Source organism: Chondrus crispus, genomic scaffold, assembly GCF_000350225.1.
Source record: "Chondrus crispus Stackhouse genomic scaffold, scaffold_76, whole genome shotgun sequence".
NCBI classification, from domain to species: Eukaryota; Rhodophyta; class Florideophyceae; order Gigartinales; family Gigartinaceae; genus Chondrus; species Chondrus crispus.
Window position 1 is genome coordinate 313,142 of NW_005178685.1, and position 22,236 is coordinate 335,377.

General features: G+C 58.5%; 2 protein-coding genes; both read left to right on the top strand.

The window, feature by feature from the left end:
• The window catches only part of CHC_T00007527001 (hypothetical protein), a 1,329-nt gene extending 1,142 nt beyond the window's left edge, over window positions 1-187 (top strand). Inside the window, exon 1 of the mRNA XM_005711128.1 lies at window positions 1-187. This exon is cut by the window's left edge and continues 1,142 nt beyond it. Coding sequence (XP_005711185.1) covers window positions 1-187 — 187 coding nt within the window.
• A 12,699-nt stretch (window positions 188-12,886) lies between these two features.
• Window positions 12,887-14,875, top strand: CHC_T00007528001 (hypothetical protein). XM_005711129.1 is given in 2 exon segments: window positions 12,887-13,627; window positions 13,628-14,875. The coding sequence occupies 1 exon segment, from the start codon at window positions 12,887-12,889 to the stop codon at window positions 13,625-13,627; it is 741 nt and encodes a 246-aa protein (XP_005711186.1). The 3' UTR covers window positions 13,628-14,875.
• The last annotated feature ends 7,361 nt before the right edge of the window (window positions 14,876-22,236 follow it).

Sequence of the window (22,236 nt, forward strand, 5' to 3'; positions counted from 1 at the left end):
CGGTGGCCGCCAGCAGCAGCAGCGCCGGCAAGGCGGACAGGCGTGGCTTCGGCGCGGCGGCAGAGGACGGCGGATGCGCAGTGCCGGCGGTAGAGGTGGTGCGCATGGAGCTGGACGCGGAAGGTGGCTTGGAGGAAACCGTGGCGCGACGCATGGCTTGGAGGCGAAGGGAGGAGCACGGGAGTAAGGAAGCCCGTATCGCGCCCTACGTTTTCGTGGAGGCTTGAAAACAGCAATGCTTGGCTTACTGTGTTTGTTTTTAAAAAAAACTGTAAGCATCGCTTCCCGGACACTTCCAAGGGCCGAAACACTGCGGTGGGGCAATTGGCGTCACGCTGCAGGCGCGTGACCGCTAAAGGGGGGGCACTCAAAGATGAGACATTAGAGGGTTTACGCAAGCACATTTCTGTAACATATGACTAACATACTGTATGACTAAAAACATTACAGTTAGTCATATTTCACGAACAGATGTATGGATCTCTGCGCAAGGGAAACTCTAAAGAGAAACCTCTGAAAAACATAAAGATTTCGAAATGTTGCCGTCGTCGGCGAAAAACATAAAAACTTCAGAAAAACATTTTGCCGTCGTCAGCACTCCTACTTGCCACGCTTCCTCCCTCAACCCTCCTCACTCTCTATCTCACTTTCCGGCACCCCGCACAGCTTGTCGCTCTCCCACCGTCCGGCACCCTGCACAGCCTTTCGCTCTCCCACCGACACGCCTTGGCCGTGGCGACCTTTCGCCTTCCACTGTTCTGCCTCTATTCGCGAGTCCCCCACGGATCTACCGTCACACAACGGCTGAGATTGAGCTCACGCTGAAGAGGGGACTCCGACGACTACTGTAGTAGCTGCAGTGACATCAGCAAGTCACACGCTGCTCTATGTCAGGAGGCTGTGTTCGGGAAATTCGTGTCAGTAAAGGCTCGTGAAGCCTTTATTTCGTACGTAGACTACAAAGGGAAGGTGGAGGGGCGCAATAAGTTCAGCATTCTAGAGACTCTGATGGAAGTCTCCAAAGACTTCTCGAGGCGCAGGGAAAAGTTACGGAGAGGAAATAAAAGCAGGGTCGGTGGGAGTCACTATGCTGCGGTCGAGGATGAGATTGGACGACCGAGCACACCGGGTCGCACGCATGAATGGATGGAAGGGGAAGTTTGGCCTGAGCCGGACTACGTAGTGGAAGTATTGTTTGCGATGTGGAGAGTCAAGCTGAGTGTTCCAACCACGACAATGAATACCACTTCACGTTCGAGTTGTAGACTGAGCGGCTTTCAGAGGAAAGCTCCGGGAAAGGAGAGGAACTGAGAAAGATTGCAGCAAAGATGAGTGCTCGGCGTAAGGAGCGAATTGAGAGCCGTGTCTACGACCTCCTTTTGATGGCCGCGCAATACTTAGAGGATGAAGAAGATAAGGAACTACAAAAAGAAAGTTTAGAGCTGGCCATACGAACGGGACGACGAACAAGGAACCGAAGAGGGATAATAAGATCAAGGCATGCTGAGAAGAAAAAACCAGAACTGGCAAACTGTCCAAGTCCCAGTTGCGTGAACGTCGAAGAAGGAAGTGGAACCAGAGACACATTGCTCACGTACATGGTAGTATAACAAAATAAAATGCAGCATTCTGCTTGCTTTCTTCTTCGCCTCCTTATCGCAAGAAGCCATGTTACGTCAGCTAGATAACTGATAAATCGGCATTAAACCTTGATGTCACAACGCAACCTTGTACCAAAGTAGTCGATCCAATTTCCTCCAATTTCTTACCAAATATTTGAGATCCATTATTTCTCACCATTACACAACAGATATTTCGGACATAGTGATCTCGCTACAAGCCTCACATAAATTCGACAGGAGATTCCTCTTCCATCCCGGTCCCCCATTACGCTGTGTTCTCATATGCTTCTCGACTCCCCGCTTCTATTCTTGCCCTTATCTTTCATGCCAACTCCGGCATCCTCCCAACTACTCTTGCTTCCTGCCTCTTAATCTTATGCGCCTTTTCGCTGTTTATTTGTCTCGCGCCCCCACGCCTTCTGCATGCAATAAGAAGTGCGTTACACAGCTTTGAGACTGGTCTCACGCTGGAGCGGGGCAGCGCATCGCTCAAGTCAAGGTTTCGGTACTGTAGTGACACGAAGTTTTGGTTCGGGAGCCGCTTGGTGTTGCCGACGAGGTTTGGCGGCTGCCATCTGGTTAGGAGGTAACACCATGAAAAGCGCTCAGGGATATTGGTGCAGTCTTGTTTGGATTGGAGGGACTGTGAAAGCATGAAGGGCGTGGGTTCTGCCTCTGTCTCTGCGAATGTAAACTTATCTACGGAGAAGGGTGAACGTCAGGCAAAGGTGGATGCGTTCTTGAATTTCATACAAGCAAAATCGATTAGGTTTATCCCTAAAGATGGTACCAAACGTAACTTTACCAAAGAAGATATCACTGTACTTCGCTCTTACATAGACAGAAACTTGAAGCAACAATCCTGTGAAGATGAGGTGTTGAGTTCGGTTGAGTACTGCCAACCACAGATGCAGCTACACAGTGTGCTTCTCGATGCCGGTTTGGATCAGCTCGAAACAAAGCGGTTTGCTATAATCGGGCATTCGAATCAGGGCACTGCATTGTGCTCTGAGAACACTCTACGCCAAAGAAATCGTACACGAAATTTGAACCGGCAGTTAATAAGAACGCTTCGCAAAGATCTTGGCAGTGTCCTCTGTAGCAAAGTAAATACCGTTCCCTCTATATTTTTACCCAATAATCTAGGAAACATTCATTGGGGCTAGATCATGTCCTTGCCGTCTTTCACTACTGAATCCATCCCTGAAGCACAACTTTTCTTTGAGGAGCGCCTCGGATGGAAAGCTCCAGAGGGCTTCTTGCGACTGCGAAGGAATATCTTCAATTTCTCTTTCCACAACTGCAATGGAAGATCAACAAAAAGAACCACGCCCTGGACATTCTGAGGCTCAAGAAGCAAACGGATGGTTATAGTTGCGGGTTTTACCTTTTAGCTTCAGCTCAGACTTTAACGATGAGAGAGGGTAATGATTATCGGACTATTCAATCAGCATCTGTTGTAGAGAGTTACCCTCAACAATGTGTTGAATCACACTTATCTCTTACTGTTATGGCTTATGCGGAAACGAAACATCGCAATCTCTCTGATATTAACGTTATTAGATACATGAAAGAAACGGCGGTGGCAAGGCGTATTGAACGATCTGCCCACAATGAATCGCATCCCTTCGCTTACAACAAGTTGACTACACGCAAGAGAACCTCAGAACCTTCGGCACTAGTTGAAGACGATCTTTCTCCAGGTGAGATAGAAGAAGTATCTAGCAGTGCCAGCAGTATCTCATTAATGCGGAGGAACACGCAGACTGTCGAAAAAAATCAATCTCACTTGCGAATTTGTAGTAGAACGTGCCGCGCTCGACCGGCTTCGGGTAGCGGGAGCTGCGACACGTCGTACTGTAGTTCGAAGCGTGCGAGACGCGACGAGTGCCGTGCAGACGTGTAGTAAGAACCACGAAACAAGACAGAAGGGAGTTCGGTAGCTGGTTGGTAGAGGTTTTGGTAGAGCGGTGTGGGTTCGACACAACGGTGCCACGAAAGGCAGATCGACGTCCTCGACGTGGTAACTCGACGCCGTGCAGAGGCCACGTCGTCACGGAGGACGAATCCGGGCGCTATACGGAGCGCTCGTCGTGCGTTACCCCTGGGGTGGGTACTTCTCGTTGTACTCGATGTACTGAAGGAGAGGTAAATCGTAGTCAGGCGAAAGACTTAGGCATAAAACCAAGGGACAAAGGGGTCGGCCCTCGAGATTGTAGTATAACCCCCCCCTGGGGCTTTTTAGATTAGATCAACAACGGATCCAATACTGTAGAGCCTCGGGCTCTACAGTACTACCGCGCGTGGCCACGTGTACCCCTCGGGTACAGGCCGCACGCGCATACACGTGTACTGTCAGCCACGATGGCTCACAGTATTACAGTACGGTCCGATCGGTACTACAGTAGACCACTACAGTGCTTCGGTACTGTAGTGTTATAGATTGTTTTGTATATTAAATATGGAGCGGACCGGCGGGGTGGAGGAGGACAAGCACGGACTTGTCACCCACCGACCGTCAAGGTCCGACTTCCCGCTTATTCTAAGGTAACGCTCGCTAATTACCTTAGAGCGGCACCGAGCGCGGGTTGAGGACGCGCGCGGTACGCCCACGAGTCGGCTCCGCCTCCGCCCGTCGGTACTGGATCGTTACCCAGTACCGCGCCGGGGCGTCGAGGCGTCGAACCGCTCGCGCGTACCGGCGTCCTCCCCGTTCCCGCTCTACCACGCTACCCGGGCCCGCTGCCCGGTGCCGTTAGCTGGTGTCCTGCTTCACCCCCGTCTTCCCGATCGACAAGGGTCTCGGTCGAACTGCGCATACACCCCTATCGCTGGGGGTGTTTATGCTACAGTGGTCTCCCGACCTAGAAGACCCTGGAGTCCGATCTCCGAGAAGACTTCCGCTTCCCTCAGCGAACCGATCGCGTTGAGATGAGCCAAGAGTTTGAGCCCTCGATCCGCTCCGAAGCGGCGGATCTGAGTCCGGCCGCTGTGCAGTCCCCATCCGCCCCGTCGGGTGACGGCGACGCAGGTCCTCGTGACCGCGAACCGTCGCTCGGATCCTCCGAGGAAAGAGCGGCGGCGATGTTCGAACGCATAGCCGAATACATCGAGGAAGTCCGTACTTCCCTTCGGATCGATGTATCGGACCATGTATACACTCGATGTATGGCCGAACTCCGCTCCCTGCGTGAAGGGAGGTTCGATAGAGTGACGCAGTCCTTAGAGAATCTCCGAGCACTGATCGACGAGTTACACTCGCGGATAGTGCTCGTCGAAGACTCCCGTTTCGCCTCGCCCGGACCGTCCGGGCAAGGTCGCCCTGAGAGGGCGACCTCGGTGAGACGACCCGAGGACCGAACCTCTCCGACCGCAGAGCAATTGGGTGCGTTCGCGCACCTCTCCGCTGAGCTCAACGCCACTCGTCGGCGTGCTCGTGACATGGAACGTACCATGGCCGAAGGGCTACCCGGTGCCCCCTCGAGAGGGCCCGGTGGTACCGTACCTCCGAGCGCCGCCGCCCCCGAAGGTTGGCGTCCGACTGGTGCCGCTACCAGTCGGACTGCAGAAGGAAGCCGTCCTCCGATGGGCGCGAACTTCGCGTCTGAGACCCAAGCCTTGCCGCCTATCGCCAGAAGTAGGCGGCAAGTGGACCGCGTATCGTACGCGGACGAACAGGACCGTGGAGGAGCCGCCCGCGGATCCGGAGAACCAGTGTTCTCCGTCGATCCCCGCTGGGGCGGCTACCCGCCGGCGAGTTACGCCGAGCATCCAGGTCCGGTAGACGTCCGTACGCTACCGGTTACCTCCTTCGGCACGCTGGGTCCCGCTGAACCCGGGCTCGAGCCGGTACATACGATGATCCAAGAGTTTAGCGCCGTTGCTGACTATCGTATGTACCGCTTGGATAACACCTCGAGGCTCGTTACCTCGGGTGACGCGGGACGGATCGCGAAGTACGTCCAACGCTGTCGTGGGATCCGTCCCACGATGCGCAGCTTCGACGGTACCGACCCGATCCAGCTGCTGCCGTTCTTGAAGGATATACGAATCACCTTCAACTCGCAACACCTGACCGAAGGTGTTGCGGTACGAGTCCTCGCGCACTTCCTCGAGCGCGACGCGGAGCGCCTGTATACGAGTTATACGATGCGTGGCCTCCGCGCCGGCCAGCTCCACGACGACGTGAGCTGGCCGGGGCTCGTGAATCAATTCTTGAAACGCTACCTCACGGACGACGTGTTAGGTGAAGCGTACGACGCTGTCGCTACGGCGCGACAGCAATCGCATGAGACGGAAAGCACGTTTGCTGACCGACTGGAGACTGCCGCGTTCCGATGCACGGCAGTCTTCACCGAACAGTCCCTCGCGCACTACTTCGTGCGGGGACTTGCACCGGCAACCCGTGCCGCAGTATCCGAGACGGTGCAAAGGCTGCCAGGCAGTCAGAAGACCGATTTTCCGACTATCCGCCGTATCGCCACGGCGGAAGGTACAACGTACCGCGCTCGGCGCGGTTTACCTCTGCCGGATCCGAAACCGGCAGGGAGGGCTGGCAGGACTACGAAGTCCGCCGCGACAAGTTCGCCCGCCTCGACCCTCCATATCGGGGAGGATGAGTGGCAGGCCGACCCTGTCCTCATTACGCAAGGAGCAGGGCCCGTGGGGGCACGAACCCCCTCACCGATGTCGACCGGAACGACATCGAGTTACGCGACCGCATTCGCGGCCACTCCGAGAGTGGCAAGGGGCACGGACCCCCGCGTCGCCGAGCTCGATATCTCGAATCGAGATAAGGGAAGCGCCTCGCCCCGCGTGCCCCTCCTCACCGATGAGGAGGCGCGGCACGCGGCGACCTTCGCCTCAACGGACGGCAGCGCGTACGTGTGCTGGCTATGCCGTACGTACGGGCATGCCATGTACGCGTGCCCGTTCCTGTCGCCGGAACAACGAATGTTCACGGCGTACAGGAACTACCGCTACCAGATGGAGACGCGCCCAGGGGCGCGTAATCTCCTCCGGCAAGCGGCGGGCGAGGGCCGTCCCCCGCGTCAAGGCTTTCCGAACCGATCGGGTGGGGGCGCACGCTTCGCCCCCCGTGGAGGCGGGTACCGTCGTAACGAAGTCGATCGTCGGGATCGACCCGCCTACCGCCAGGCGGACACAAGATACCCGCGCCAAGAGCAGAGAGGGGACCGAGACCGTTCTCGGTTACTCCAACAGGTACAAAATGCGATAATGTTCCTGCAAGACTGGGTAGAGGATCCCTACCCTCTACCCACGGAGGGTCACGAAGGCGAGCCGACTCGCTTCGTCCCCCATATCCTGCAACGACCGGACGCCGCAGGTCAAGGCCCAGAAGTACCGGAATACTTCGCCAGGGCCGCTGAGCCGCAGTGGGGGGATCGTCCCTACCCACGCGGACGGCTACCCGAAGAAGACCTGGCCGTCGATAGCCAGGAGGTTAGCTCCGATAGCACGGGTAGTTCGAAAAAAGGGTAAAGACGGTTACGTACACGCGGTCGCGTGAGCCGTCTCTTCCCCACGAACTAGACCCGACCCCGCGTGCTCGCCAAGGACACGGGGGGTATTGTCCGATAATACATCCCCCGCTACCGGAGGCGAACAGGGGAGCTCCTGTAATGCCGATACAGGAGCGAGCGCACATCGAGGCCTCCGAAGGCCCGACGTTAGGAGCACAAGACACCGGGACAGCCGACGTCCCGGTGAGGCGTAACGAAGGCGACGGGGGCAACGACGACCGAAAAGATTCGGTCGACCCCCTGACTCCCGCGAGCCCAAGGTCGCCGGAGAGAGGTCCGTGTCGTACGGATTCGAGTAATCCGAGGGGCGTCACTGATCCGCCGACGCCCCAAGGAGGGGGGAGAAGGAAACGCAAGCGGGGCCAGCACCGAAATCGAAGGCCCCGGCGGAACGACCTCACCGATAAGGTCGCCCCGAAGGTTGTCGACGGCGTCATTTGCCTTATGACGTCGAAGATCTACAACGTCCTCGGCTCGATAGCCACAGAGGGAAATGCATTTAAACCCCGCACGATCGCCGTTGATACGTGCTCGGGGTATAATCTGGTGAGGAAGGCCGACCTTCCCCCCGATTGGACGCGTTACGTCGTGCACGACGCACCTCTGCCACGATTGGCAGGCGCGAATAGCAACCCCCTCAAGCTTTCGGCCGTCGTCCGCCTGGCCGTGCGGTTGAGGAACACGGTGTTCCGAATTCCGTTCGTAGTCGCGGACCGGCTCGCCGTGCCAGTCCTCCTCGGCACGGCCTTCATCGATACGCACGTGCGATGTATCGACATCGAAGCTCAACGAATGGAGCTACGCCAAGGCGGTTCTGTCGCCATCGTCGACGGAAAGGGGGAGTCGACTCCCCCTACCAGGCGACACGGACGACACACGGGTCGGCCGGACGTACGCCAGGAGGCCCCGCAGGCGATCCGAATCGCCCGCTGGGTTACCATCCCCGCGATGTCACAAGCCCGTGTGCGTGTGACAACCGCGGGGAGGGGCCTCGTGTTCCTGGAGCCCAAGCCCTCACTCCAACACCGACATGGAGTGCGGCTGACGAATGGCGTCGCGGAGGTCCTACCGAATCAGACCTTCGACGTCATCGTCGCTAATTTCTCACGACGAGAAAAGCGGCTTCCGAAGCACACCGTCGTGGGATACGCGAAGCGCAACCCCCTCGCGATCCTCACTCCCGAACGTAAGGTCGCCGAGGGGATCGCGCACGCGCTACACCTGACCGACGTGACCGATCAAGTCGGTGGGGTAGGAGTTGGCCGATCCAACTCCGACGATAAGACCACCGCCGGGGGCAGGGGGGTCGACCCGGACGAACGGTCGTCTTTATGCCAACCGACGGCGAGAGGTACTGTACTCCCCGAGCAAAAGGATCCCGAAAATCCACCGATGGATTGGGAAAAAGAGATCGACCTGTCATACATCGACGATGACAAGCTCCGTGGCCACGTACTCGAGATGCTCCGTAAGCACTCTAGTCTGTGGAGCGGTGCGCTTGGAACGATCCAAGCCACGGAGCACCGCATTCCCCTCGAACCGGGAACGAAACCGATTCGTTCTATGCCCTATCGGAAGGGCCCGGCCATGCGCGAAATGGTCGCGAAGGAGGTCAGCAAGATGTTGAACGCAGGGGTTATCGAACCCGCGAGCACCGAGTGGGCGTCCCCCGTGGTGCTCGTCCCGAAGAAAGACGGCTCTCTTCGGTTCTGCGTGGACTACCGGCGTCTCAACGCGAAGACGGCAGCGGATTCGTATCCACTGCCACGGATGGACGACTGCATCGACTCGTTAGGAGATGCAGCCGTCTTCACCACGTTGGACTGCAATTCCGGTTATTGGCAGATCCCGGTCGCTCCGGAAGACCGGGATAAGACCACGTTTACGACGCACATGGGCACGTTTCGCCACTTGCGCATGCCGTTTGGGCTCAAAGGGGCACCGGCCACCTTCCAACGTGCGCTCGACATAATACTCTCTGGAGTCCGCTGGCAAATATGCCTCGTCTATCTCGACGACGTGATCGTGTTCTCCCGTACGCACGGAGAACACGCGAGGCATCTCGATACCGTCTTGAGCTTACTGCGGAGTTCCGGTATCTCCCTTAAGCTCAAGAAGTGCAGCTTCTTCCGACCGAAGGTGCACTACCTGGGGCACGTCATCTCCCCAGGCAAGTTGAGCGTGGCTGATACGGCGGCCGACGCATTCAAGACATTCACGTTCCCAAGGACGCTGACGCAAGTGCGCTCGTTCCTCGGGGCGTGTAACGTATACCGCCGATTCGTTAAGGGGTTCGCTAAGATTGCGCGTCCTCTGACCGACATGACGCGCAAGGATTCGGATCCCGATTTCTATAACCCCACGGAGCTGCAACTTCAGGCGTTCGAGAACCTTAGGAAGTGCATGATCGCTCCGCCGATCCTCGCGTTGCCCCGGCACGGTCGTCCGTATATGATAGACACCGACGCGAGTGCCTACCAACTCGGCTGCACCTTACTTCAGGGGCACGAAGAGCCGAACGACTGGCGCCCCGTGGGGTATTGGTCGTACTCACTGTCCGATAGTGAGCGCAACTACAGCGCTACCGAACGCGAGTGCTTCGCCGTAGTGTGGGCCGTCCGCACACTACGGCCGTACGTAGAGGGCACGAAGTTCACCGTACGGACGGACCATGACGCCCTCCGATGGCTCATGTCACTCACCGAGAGTTCCGGAAGACTCACCCGGTGGCGGCTACGTCTGGCTGAATACGATTTCACCATTCAGTACCGCCCCGGACGCGTGCATCAGGTGCCCGATGCCCTGTCACGACTCGTGTCGCCGAAGGTCGCCGATGACCCTCGCCCCACCGTCGAGGTGGATGACGACATCCCCACTTTCGACGGGGGCACGACAGTTCGAGACGTATCGAACGAGCTCGCGGACCACTCTTGTACCGCCAGTTGTGATCATCAGGCCGTCCATGTCTTCGTAACGACACGGAACCAAGCCGAAACCCGAACAAGGTCGCGCGCACGGACGCGCGACGAACCGAGGGGCGACGACGAAGCCCCCGCTCTCCAAGGACCCAATTCGTTTTGGGAGGAGAACGACGAGTTCGACGCCGCCGACATCCAGCGCGCCGAAGACCCCGAGGCTGGCGTGCTCGATGCCACGGTCGCCACACCGCAGGACGACCTTCCGGCCCCTCTTACGATAGAGGAGATAGTCGAGGAGCAACGCGTGGGTGACTTCTGCCAAACCGTTTTGGCACGACAGTCAGAGTCCCGGGACTCCGCGTTCTTCGAGGACCACCAAGGGGTGCTCAAACGCAGACACCCCTTCGACCCTGATATCGTTCAGGTGGTGGTACCTCGGACACTTCGCGCCAGGCTCCTTCGCTTGTGCCACAACCCAGCCATCGCGGGGCACCCGGGCCAGAACCGTATGTACTACGCACTTCGACGCGAGTACTACTGGCCCCACCTGGCTGCAGACGTAGCAGCCACGGTGCGAGGGTGTCGAACCTGCGCGATGAACCGGGTCAAGCTGAGGAAACATCTCAACCGATTGAGGTTGTTTCCAGCTACGAGGCCCCTCGAGAGCCTCGCAATCGACATCTTGGGGCCGCTCCCCAAGACGAAGACAGGAAAACGATTCCTGCTCGTGATTACGGACCGTTTTAGCAAGCTGACGCAAGTCGTGGCGCTCCGCACGATAACCGCATACACGGTCGCAGTTGCGTTCTGCGAATCGTGGGTGTTTAAGTATGGCGTCCCTCGCACGTTGCTTTCGGACAACGGCCCTCAGTTTAATGCCAAGTTCTTCCACAGCACGTGCCGCGTTCTGGGGATAACGAATTTGTACACTTCGGCGTACCATCCCCAGACGAACGGGCAAGTCGAGCGATATAACCGAACAATCGCCTCGATGCTGCGGAACTACGTGGGTGAACACCAGGACGACTGGGATGTGTACGTGGGGCCGCTTACGTACGCGTACAACTCCCACGTACATCGCACCACACGCACCACGCCGTTTGAGCTCGTGCTCAGCAGGCCACCGCCGGAGTTCTCTCTCCGACGGGCGGACGGCGACGCGCCCCCTTCCGATAGGGAGAACCAACGTGCCGAGTTCCTCAAGACCTTGGACTCGACTATCCAAAAGGCCTACGGGAACCTGCGTCGGACGCAGGCTCGCTACAAGCGCGACTTCGATAAGCGCATACGACGTATTGATTCCCGGCTCCGTCCCGGAGAATACGTATATCTCAACCCCACCGATGGGGCTAAGACATCGAACAAGCTCGCCTCGTCCGCGGTCGGACCCTACCGCGTGCTCGCCAATGACTGCCGAACCATCACGATTGATCGTGATGGGGTCACCGAGCGAGTCTCCGCCGACCGCTGCGTGTACGCGCCGTCTCCGATAGACGCGCCACGAGCAAGTACGACGACCCCGCGGGACCTCGCCGATAAGGTCACCGCGGGAACGCAGTATGCCGTCGAACGGCTACTGAGACATCGGGTCATGGAAGGCGGAACTACGGAGTTCCTCATCAAGTGGGCGGATTACGACACACCCACTTGGACTGCGCGGACTCACGTCCCGGAGGAGTTGGTGTCTCGTTACGCCCAACGCCTCCGGAGACGTACCGGCAGAGACCTCACCCAAACCGTGAACGCGGACGTTCACGCTTAAGGGGGGGGCCCTCAACCGCTCCTTCGCAGATTAACCCCAGCCTGCACGAACAGACTAAAAGAGAAAGCGAAGGAGGTTGGCGGACCCTATCGGAGGGTCACAGCCGGGGACGCGTTCAAGTCAAGTCGTCTTGACTTCTCGGACGTCAAGAACGCGAGACATAAGAACAGGACAGTACGAACTGCCTGAAAAAATGTTGGGCCCTCGTAATGACCGATATTACGAGGACCGCAAAACCTCGTTCGGATCGGAAAAGTAGGACGACCCCCCCCCCGAACAGGATTGCCGGACGATCCGTTAAGTCCAGCAACCACGGCGAAGAGGGGTGCCCGACGAACGAGGCGATCAGCGGTGAAATCACGAGAGCCCTTGGTGGGCGGAGTAAGTGACCAGAATGCCCTCCTCTAAGCTCGGAATATCCGAGAAGGTGGAGGCTCACGGCGAGCCATCAATCAGCATCCGGGTTAAACAGCTCGGCAGAAAACCGGATCATGGTCCTTTCGGTTTGGGTTGTGTGCGAGAAGACGCGCGAAACGCGCAGGCAGACGCGCAGGCGAGGGGAGCGGCGTCAGGAGAACGCGCGCTAGGGCCGTTCAATAAGAGCGAGGAAGCGAGAGCAACTCGGTCGGAGGGGCACCAATATATGCGCACGGACGCGAGACACTTCAAATCCGCCGCCGAGACATGCCCCGTAATAAGGAAAATTACGGGGCATGAGAACGTTACACGTGAACGACGCCGGAGGTGCGCGCCATGCACCAACCTCGATTGCGCCATCACCAAATCACTGCCGCCAGCATACCTCGAAAATATCGAAAAAATTAATGGGAAAAATTACAGCAGCACGTGCGCGGCGTGCACAGGTACTGTACAACGGGCAACCCCACCGCCACCGCCTCCCGAAAAAAAAATAGACAAAAAAGGGTAGGGGTGGCTACAGTGCACCCGGGGATATGTGCATTGCTGGAATGGCCCAGCACGCTTGATTTCCCATTTTAAAAAAATGGGCGAAATTATGGAGGGGTGGGAAACCGCACAACAATGCACGTTGCGCACGGGCAAGCCGGTGCAGCACGCGCAACACGCCAGCGCCAGCAGGTTGGCGGCGCTCTTGCACGCCGCTGCTGCAGTGCCCATGGGACACGGCGGGATGAACCATGGCAACCATCGCGAGGGGGCAATCGTGACACAAGCGTCCTGAGGACGCGACCCCACGCGACGCGCGCAAATCCCCCCAGGCTACCTTATCTGACGCCCTTCGTTCTGCGCGCGCGAACGCAAGGACCGAAGCGAAATCGCCGCAAGAAGAACGCGCGCTGCGCCGGCGCACAGCGCCTACGAAAAGAAAAACCTGCGCGACCGTACAGCGCACACCGAGAAAGTCCTCAGATGCCGCGCAGCGATGCTCCGGAAACCGACGCCGCCCACATGCGCGCCTTTCGCCACTGCGTGACCCGCCGTGGCGCCACGAACTCGCCGCTTCCCAGACGACGTCGTAGACAGTCGCCCACCGGAGGACGACTGCGTCGACGCCGTCCTCCGCACGTCGTGTTCATCTGCCGCAACGAACCTACGAGGCGTCTGGCCATTTCTAACAGGGCAAGAGAAGGTCCCAAACTGCCACCGCGAGATCGAGGAGTGACCAGCGCTTCCGAAGCGGGCGTTCAAACCGGTCGGCGGGCTTCTGCCGCACGAGTCGCGTGCCGCCCCCGACCAACGGCAAAAGGCCATGACAAATCCGCCGACGCTGCGGTATGCCCGGACGGACTGTCAGCGGCGTAACGCACTCGGGAGAAACTCCCGTTACGAGCGACGGCGTAGTGTAGGTGGTGGGTACGGGTGTCTTCCCAACAGAAGACCAACAACCCGCGGATCAGGGACGAGAGCCTGCTGCTACAGTGGATCCCGAGGGCCTCGGAAGCAGAGCGTACGCGTCGAGATAGGTAGCTTCATTATATACGGTGCAGGGAGTCAAAAGCATCCAATCGGGATAACGCCCCCCGAGATGGTACAGCCGACCGGGGGAGACGTCGTGCTGCGACACAAGGCGCTCCGCATTGACTACCCCGTCCGTTACGACTTTATAGACCAGTTCGCAGCGAAGAGTTCCGCCGCGCCGACCCAATCGCTGCCATTACTTTGCCTGAACAAGGGGCCCCGGCCGTCGCCGTGGTGTCGCCGGCTCAGAACCATTTTTGTCAGGTCGTCGAAAAAGGACAAGAATGCCAGGGAGGAGGACAGTCGCGACACGGTCGACACACTGGCGGGGTAGTGACGCAGAGGGCAGGCTAGGTGGACGGCATCGGGACCGTCACGCGGCGCTCACGGGTCGCTATGAAACCGCATACCCGGGGTGTCAAGGACCCCGAACCTCACGCAACACCCCCGCGCTACAGGGCGGAAGGATGGGCTCGCCGTACACGCTTCTACCGGCGGGCCCTCGTCACTCACGGAGCCGTGTCCGATTGCTCATCGCATTGCCCTCCCCCTGAATAGTTCAGGTCCCGTCGACGGCCTCACGCACGGTCGAAGGACGACGTAGAAAGAAGGCGCTCCCGACTCCGACGTAGGTCGCTGACACGATGAGGCCTTCAGAAGAGACACGCCGGAAGGATTTGGGGGGAAGCAAGCGCCTCGACGCGTCTGTAAGTACTCCCATCGCGTCGCTTCGAAAGAGAGGGGCGGACTGACGGCGGATCCCGCCCCTACCTTGCCCACGACGGACGAGTGGATCCCATCCGTACCCAGGCCCCCTGGGGCCTTATTTTAGATTAGATCAACTCAGAATCGGATCGGTTACTGTAGGGCTCGATGCTCTACAGTACCATCACGTGTACCCCCGAGTACAGGGGGCGCACGTGTACACGTGTACGCGCGGGACCGAAGAGCGCGCGCACACGTGTACTGTCAGCCCCAATTAGAACTTTTTGTCGCTAATCACGGCGCGTGCCATGATTTAATTTTGGGAAGATTTCTTCCTCAGACGACAGCGCACCAATCAGGAACCGTGCTCTGATTTTTTGGCAGAAATTGTTTTCGCGGGAAATTATGACAATTTTTGGGATGATTTTCTGATTGCGCGGGGGACGATCAGGATAAGGATTGTCGTCGCGCGTCGTTGCGCGCCGCGCCCTCGCCATCGGTGGCGAGGGCCGGCAAGTCTACAGTACGACGCGCAACGGACCCCACGCCTCCCGTTGCTCTACGAAGAGAGCCAGGTTCGAACAGCATGAAAGGACGGGTGGGACGTCAACAAATCCGAGACCCGCCCTCCATTTTTTCTTGTCCAGACCAGGGAGGAGGCCTTCCGCGAGCGTAGGAGAAAAACACGCGAGGAATTGCCTTAGGGGCTTTACGGGAAAGGAAATGACTAGGGATGTCGAGAGCCGGTCGCTATGCTTGCACGCTCAACGGTTCGTATCGTTGGAGGGTTCCGACGACCCTGGAGCACGCGCCCTCGGGGGGCAATAACTTGGATGAAACTGCAACTCGGGCTCCATTTCATGGAGCGGAGGAAGTGTGGCCTCTCCGTGGGGAGTCCAACCCCGAGGCGGATCAGCAGAGGTCGCGAGTGCGTCGGTCGTCGAGAGGCCGTACCCGCGACCCTCATAAGGATCTCGAAGATTCTGCCGCGGCGTGGACGCAGCACGCTCCGGGGGCCCAACACGAGCGGCTCTGAGCGCGTCTCGTTCTCCGCGATACCGATCGCGGTCGACGACGGCGCGCTGGAGATCGCTCGCGCGACGTGAGGAGGCACCGCGTAGGACGTCGAGCTCGCACCGGACGTCGCGCAGCTGTGCCGCAAGAGAGTCACGTTCAGCAGCAAAAGACTGACGCTCCGTTTCGAGGCGACACGCTTCGCTACTGCGCTCAAGGTACCAATTCGTCAGGGTCCGCAGTAGACCCTCCACATTCCAGGTCTGGTCAATTAAGCTCCCCAGGGCGCGGGACAACCTGGGGATGGCGGTGATCTCGCGACGAGCTAGGTCGAGACTAAGCACAGTGAATCGCGGTGTACCAGGGTACCCAACCGATCCTAGGGAAGGCAGCGGAGGCAATGTAGTCCCCGCCGCCGTATCGTGACCGACTTCGGGATGAGCCTGCACTGCGATGGCTGGGGATTCACCATCGAGGTCACGATATCTCTTCCGCCGCGCCTCTCGCGCCGTGGACCCGACACCTCCTTTGCCACGAGAGGGACCCACCGCACTGGAGCCCGAACGAGCCACGAAGGCGTCTCCTTTTAAATCGTAGGCGAGGAAGAAGCTCTGGGCCCCGGTTGTGTAGTCAGTCCACGGCCGCCGATTGCGTTCGGGCACCGCAACGGCGCGGTGCATCAAGTCGAGAACCGAAGAATAGGTCCACGGGACAGACGGGGAGCCGCGCTCCAAGGGGTGCAACGCCACGTCGGGCAGCGACGGCGCGACCCGACCAAGGAAGGACAGCACACCGATGGGCTGTACGAAAACGCGCCCGTGCAGGGCGACCTCGCTCATGAAAGCGTTGCAAGTTGACCACGCCCACTCACCCTCGTAATTGTAGACCAACTCCTCGTAGGCTGGATGCTTCGAGTCAGTACCCGCGAAGCCGAAATGCTTCAAAGCGTAGGGGAGTAACGGATGCACCCCCAACGATGGGAGTGCCTCCCCTATGCTTGGAGGAAGTTCCGGGAAATCGCCCCGCGATAGGCCCGGGGAAAAGGCAGCGGACGGGAAGACTCGGCCGTCGTCCTCTTCATTATGGCGGTAGGCCGACCAATCGTTGGGGGCTAAGGCAATACGATGGATACGCATAAGCGCGCAGGCCGACTTTTGGAGAGCTGCGCGAGCCCGGGAGTGAGTACGAGGACGCGGGCTGACGTACAGACCCGCTACCTCCGAGAGGACCAACCGACGGGGATCTCGAGGGCCCCGATGGAAGAGATACGTCGACATTCGGTCAACGTATTCCGCCTCCTCGACTATAGACGAACGTCCTGTCACTGGGTATCTCGTCCGGAATTTGATAAGGGGCGCCGTCGCCCTCAGACAAGAGACGACCCAAGGCAAGGGACGCCTCTGCTGCGAGGCCACCCTCGTAGATGGTGCGAACTCGGCGTAGATCGGGGCGCAAGTGCGCCCTCGCCAGGAGCTCCCCAACGGTAACGCCCGACCGAGCGTGGCGGCGCCACGCGTAGTTCAGGCGACCGAGCGGCAGCGGAATGGACCGCTCTAGGGGCACCCCCAGCCACTGCGTGGAGGTGTCGGAAACCTCCTCCTCTGCGATCCGGCCGAGCCGAGAGGAAGTAGTCGGCGCACCGGGGCACCGACAACTTCCGGAAGCCCCGTATGAGCCCAAGACGGGCTGGTACGGACCATCGCGCGGCCATACCGTGAATCCGCCGACGGGTGGGCCGCCCGCGCCATCGATCGGCGCAGGCGGAAGGGGCATCGGACCCCCCGTCACCAAGGACGGATGGGCCGCAGGAGGCGGAGCGACGGTCGGCAAGGGACCGATCTCCTCGGTTACTGTAGACGTTCGGGGACCTCGGGATTTTCGGAATGGTCTCGGGGGCCACCAGGGCGCCGGAGCGGAGGAGTTGGGGGCGACCGAAAGCGACTGTGAGGGCACCTCTTCGACGGGGGTGCGGTCGTCTATAGCCGATGAGCAAACGACCAGCTCGTCCGACCCACTGCCCGGAGCTGGCCGAGGAAGCGTGATACCGCCCTGAGGGGTAGTGGGAGACGGCATATCGATGATGCCGGGGCGTGAGCCGAGTGTGCAGACGGGGGAGAAGGCGAGCTCGGGGGCAGGGAAAAGAAAGAGTGCTCGCCCCGGCAGAGGAAGACAAACGGACCCCCTCGGAAAGGGTACCAAGGTGATGCTGAGGCCGACCCCAGAGGGCGTGCGCAGGACCACCCGGTTAAGAGGGGGCGACGGAGACGAAAGGGAAGCGAGATCGCCGGTTGCAGGGGAGAAGGGCGAGGAATCAGCGCGCGCGCGAAGGCGCACGGGGCGAGACGCCGAGAATACCGCCCAGAGAGCGGAGTCGTGGTAAGGAGCGGAAGGGACCGTATCGAGGACGCGGTTAGACATGGCTCGCGCCCTACAAGCACCCGTGGACGCGGACGTCCCCGCTTAAGGGGGGGGCCGTGTAGTATAACCCCCCCTGGGGCTTTTTAGATTAGATCAACAACGGATCCAATACTGTAGAGCCTCGGGCTCTACAGTACTACCGCGCGTGGCCACGTGTACCCCTCGGGTACAGGCCGCACGCGCATACACGTATACTGTCAGCCACGATGGCTCACAGTATTACAGTACGGTCCGATCGGTACTACAGTAGACCACTACAGTGCTTCGGTACTGTAGTGTTATAGATTGTTTTGTATATTAAATATGGAGCGGACCGGCGGGGTGGAGGAGGACAAGCACGGACTTGTCACCCACCGACCGTCAAGGTCCGACTTCCCGCTTATTCTAAGGTAACGCTCGCTAATTACCTTAGAGCGGCACCGAGCGCGGGTTGAGGACGCGCGCGGTACGCCCACGAGTCGGCTCCGCCTCCGCCCGTCGGTACTGGATCGTTACCCAGTACCGCGCCGGGGCGTCGAGGCGTCGAACCGCTCGCGCGTACCGGCGTCCTCCCCGTTCCCGCTCTACCACGCTACCCGGGCCCGCTGCCCGGTGCCGTTAGCTGGTGTCCTGCTTCACCCCCGTCTTCCCGATCGACAAGGGTCTCGGTCGAACTGCGCATACACCCCTATCGCTGGGGGTGTTTATGCTACAGAGATGATGCCACTGCGTTGATCGATGATCCCCTCGAGTCCTTCCCCTTCCCTACTTTATTATATCTACTACTGTAGTCCCCGTTCTTACAGTGCCAGACTGTAACGGTACGACTACACATCGGGCAGTAACGGTCCTGCACTTGGGCACCAGCGAGGTGCGCCGGTATCATACATTAGACGGTATGATTAGAGTACAGTACGTACACGGACGCGAATTGACTTACCGGGCGATAAGGTAATTACCTTTCGAATTGTGAAATAACCAATGCGGTCCTTGTCATACACCATCGGGTGTTCGAGTACAGTATGTACACTAGTGGACACTTGGCGATATACTACATGGCCCCCTCCTCGCCTTGAGCGTCCCGCTCAAATTTTGCAAAAATTATTTTCCGAAACATTACGCACGGCGCGTGCGCTAGGGATTCGTGTGTCCCACTTCAAAATTTGCGCAAGAATTATGCAGGACAAATCAGCTGGGGACACGTTTGTCCTCGTTTGGCCATGGATTTTGCCAAGCGTGCCTCCCGCCGTCGGAGTTCGAATATGTTGACAGCGCAGCATCTGGTGCGACCGCGCGCAGCGTGTGGTACAATTCCACACCGCGACCCCCGGTGGGAGATGAGAACCGTCGAGACGGGCGGTTACTACTGTTGTAATCGTGCACGCGCCCTCTGCGAGCACAGTAGTACCTCCACGGCGTACACGTGGCACAACCGTTGGCGCCAGTCGTGGCCACGGGCACACGTGTGCGACCCATCCGGTAAGTAATTAGCAATTAGAGGTTAATGGCACAAATTAGCCAATTTAGTACAGTAGCTGGTATACAGTATGTAACAGCTACTGTAGCGGGACAGGTGTCCTGGCGTCCCACTTAGGGGTTAAGACCGGGGGCACCTGCCCCGTTCCAGTAAACGGGGGCAGACTCGCCTCCCTTCCCTTTACGGCTTTTTGCTAACTCCGTCCGGTTTTACCTCTAAGTCTCAGGCTTCTAACCCGTGACCGGCCGTCCGGATCTAACACCACCGACCGGCTGCGCGTCACCGGCCACGTGAGCCTTCCCTCTTTTCGAGTCCTTCCGTACGGTTTGCGCTCGCGTGGGTTACCCAGCGGCGCGCGCTCCCTTACCTCTAACCCCCCTCGTTCCGAGTGGTCGGGACGAAGGTAGTTATACCACACAGCGAAGGGGTAGACGATCGGTCCGTCTCGTTTCAGTTTGTCGTCCCGCGACTCGTTGTACGTCTCTCAGTGCGATTCGATCACACTCCGTTGTTCTTCGGCATAAGGTAATCCGTGCGAGCTTCCTTTTGTTTTCTGAGCCGCGGGCGGCACCGGTTGCTCCGCGCAGTCGTTCTGACTTAACAGATCGTGTTTTTTTGGCGTTCGTTTTTGTGACGCAGACGTATCCCGCGCGAGTCCGCCTCGCTTGCATCCTCTCCGAACGACAACGTTGTACGAAATATTGCGCCATCGCTCGCGGACAGGCCGTCTGTTCCTGTTTCGAGTGCCCCGCCTACGCTTGGGCTCGCGTCGGTAGGATCGCCTGCTGTCGTCACCACCGAGGTGCCTTCCGTCTCGTCGGGACTCCCCGTCGTTACAGTGCCATCAGGGCCTGTTCGTATGTGACAAGATTTTTCAGGAGGCGATCCCGTCGTTTGTTCGTTATTCTCCGGCTCCGCGTGATGGATACGGGACGGCGTATCGCGCACCGACGCGAGATAATAAGGGTGGTCCTCCTCGTGTCGCATCGGAAGACGAAGATGCGTACTATCGAGACAGAACAGCGGGTCACTACGTCCATCGCTAATTAGTCATTGCAACTTGTTGCCCTATGCCCGTTGGCACTCGTGGATGACCCTTTGGGTCTTGTGTCGCAGAATATGATGCATTGTTAAAGCGCGAGTTAGCTTAACTAGCACCACTGTGGTTAGCCTTACAATAAAACAAATTGTTCTTGTGACATCGTGTTGTTCTTCGACCAACCCTGAATTAATTTTCCATTTCGCGTGGATCGTACCACCTCGAAGAGCTCGAAACTCTCGAACGTTGCTACTGCAGCGTGCAGTTCTGGGCCCCCTCCTCAAGCGTGAGGTCCCAGTCACGCCAATCGTGGCCGTGTCGTATGACGTTAAGGGGTTTGCGTATTGCGATGGAGGCGTTGTCGATAACGACAGACGAGTTCTTCGGGGACATGGGTACGTTTAGTCCATGTGGGCTCTGCGTATCCAGTCCAATTGACGAGGAATTCCATATTTCCGTCTCGAGTACTGTGGTCCAGGAGGCGATCCACCGTATACGTAGGTCCTTCGTGTAGTATAACCCCCTCCGGTGGAACTAGATTTAGATTAGATCACACACGTGTGCCCCACGTGTATCATACGTGTACCACACGTGTACTGTCAGCCCCGATGACCGACAGTACCGGGGCGCAGGACGACCCGCGCTGACTACAGTAGCTCTACAGTACAGTCCGTACTGTACTGTAGTATGATAGACTAACTTGTACATTAAATACTAAGGCAGGCCGGCGGCGGAGGGGAAGGACAAGCACGAGCTTGTCCAGAACCCACGCCTCTGGTCAAGCTCGCCCCGCTTATTCTAGAACGGGTTCCCACTAGCCCGTATCTAGTTAGGAGCCGAGCGGGCAGGGGACGTGCGAGCACGCGAGCGAGCCTAGATCCGCCTCCGTCCGTCAGCGCTGGTACGTCACCCAGCTCTGCGCCGGGGCTTCGAGGCGTAGATCGGCCCGCGCGTGCGCGCGTCCCCGACCGTACCCGCTCTACTACCGCTACCCGGGCTCGCCCGGTTCCGTTAGCTGGGGTTGCTTCCCTTCTCCGATTAGGGTCTAGCAGGACTGTGCATACACCCCCTCGACATTGGGGTGTTTATGCTACACTTCGTGAACCTTCTGAGCGAAGTCAGCGGCAGATGCGTGATGCACTTCGTTTGATCCTGGGGGATGTCCCTCGTAATTCGAATTTTCCGTCGTAGGCCCTGTCGCTGATTCGGCAGCGTTTGTACGAGAACCTATCGGAGGCGGCGAAAAGACGCATCTGTCCGCGGAGACACATTCAGTTACACCGTTCCGATCGATTGTCAGAGTCCGTTTGTCCTGTCGCAGGACCTTGTACGGCCCTTCGGCAAGGGACTGCAGCTTGCCGGGTTCCGTCGCTCTCCGTCGCTCCGTCCGTAGAGTCTAGGAAGATAAAATCTCCAGCTCTAATCCTTGACTTGACGCGGCGTACTCGCTTGTCAAAGTCTCGTTTATAACGCGCTTGCGTTCGTTGCAGGCTTTTGTATGCCTTTTGGATAGACAAGTCCTATCGTTGTCTGAAATCGTCTCGAGCGGTCGCGTCCGGCCTAGAACGTCGTCGCACAGAGTGATGCAAAGAGAACTCTGGCGGTGGTCGCGTTAACACTAAATCGAAAGGGGTTGTCCTTGCAGATCTGTGCAGGTGACAGTTGTAAGCGTACGTTAACGCCGGCGAAAACATCCCAGTCGTTCTGGTGCTCGTTCACGTAATTTCGTAGCATAGCCACGATCATACGGTTGTACCGCTCGGTCTGTCCGTTCGTTTGTGGATGGTAAGCTGAGGTAAAGAGGTTCGTTACCCCAAGAAC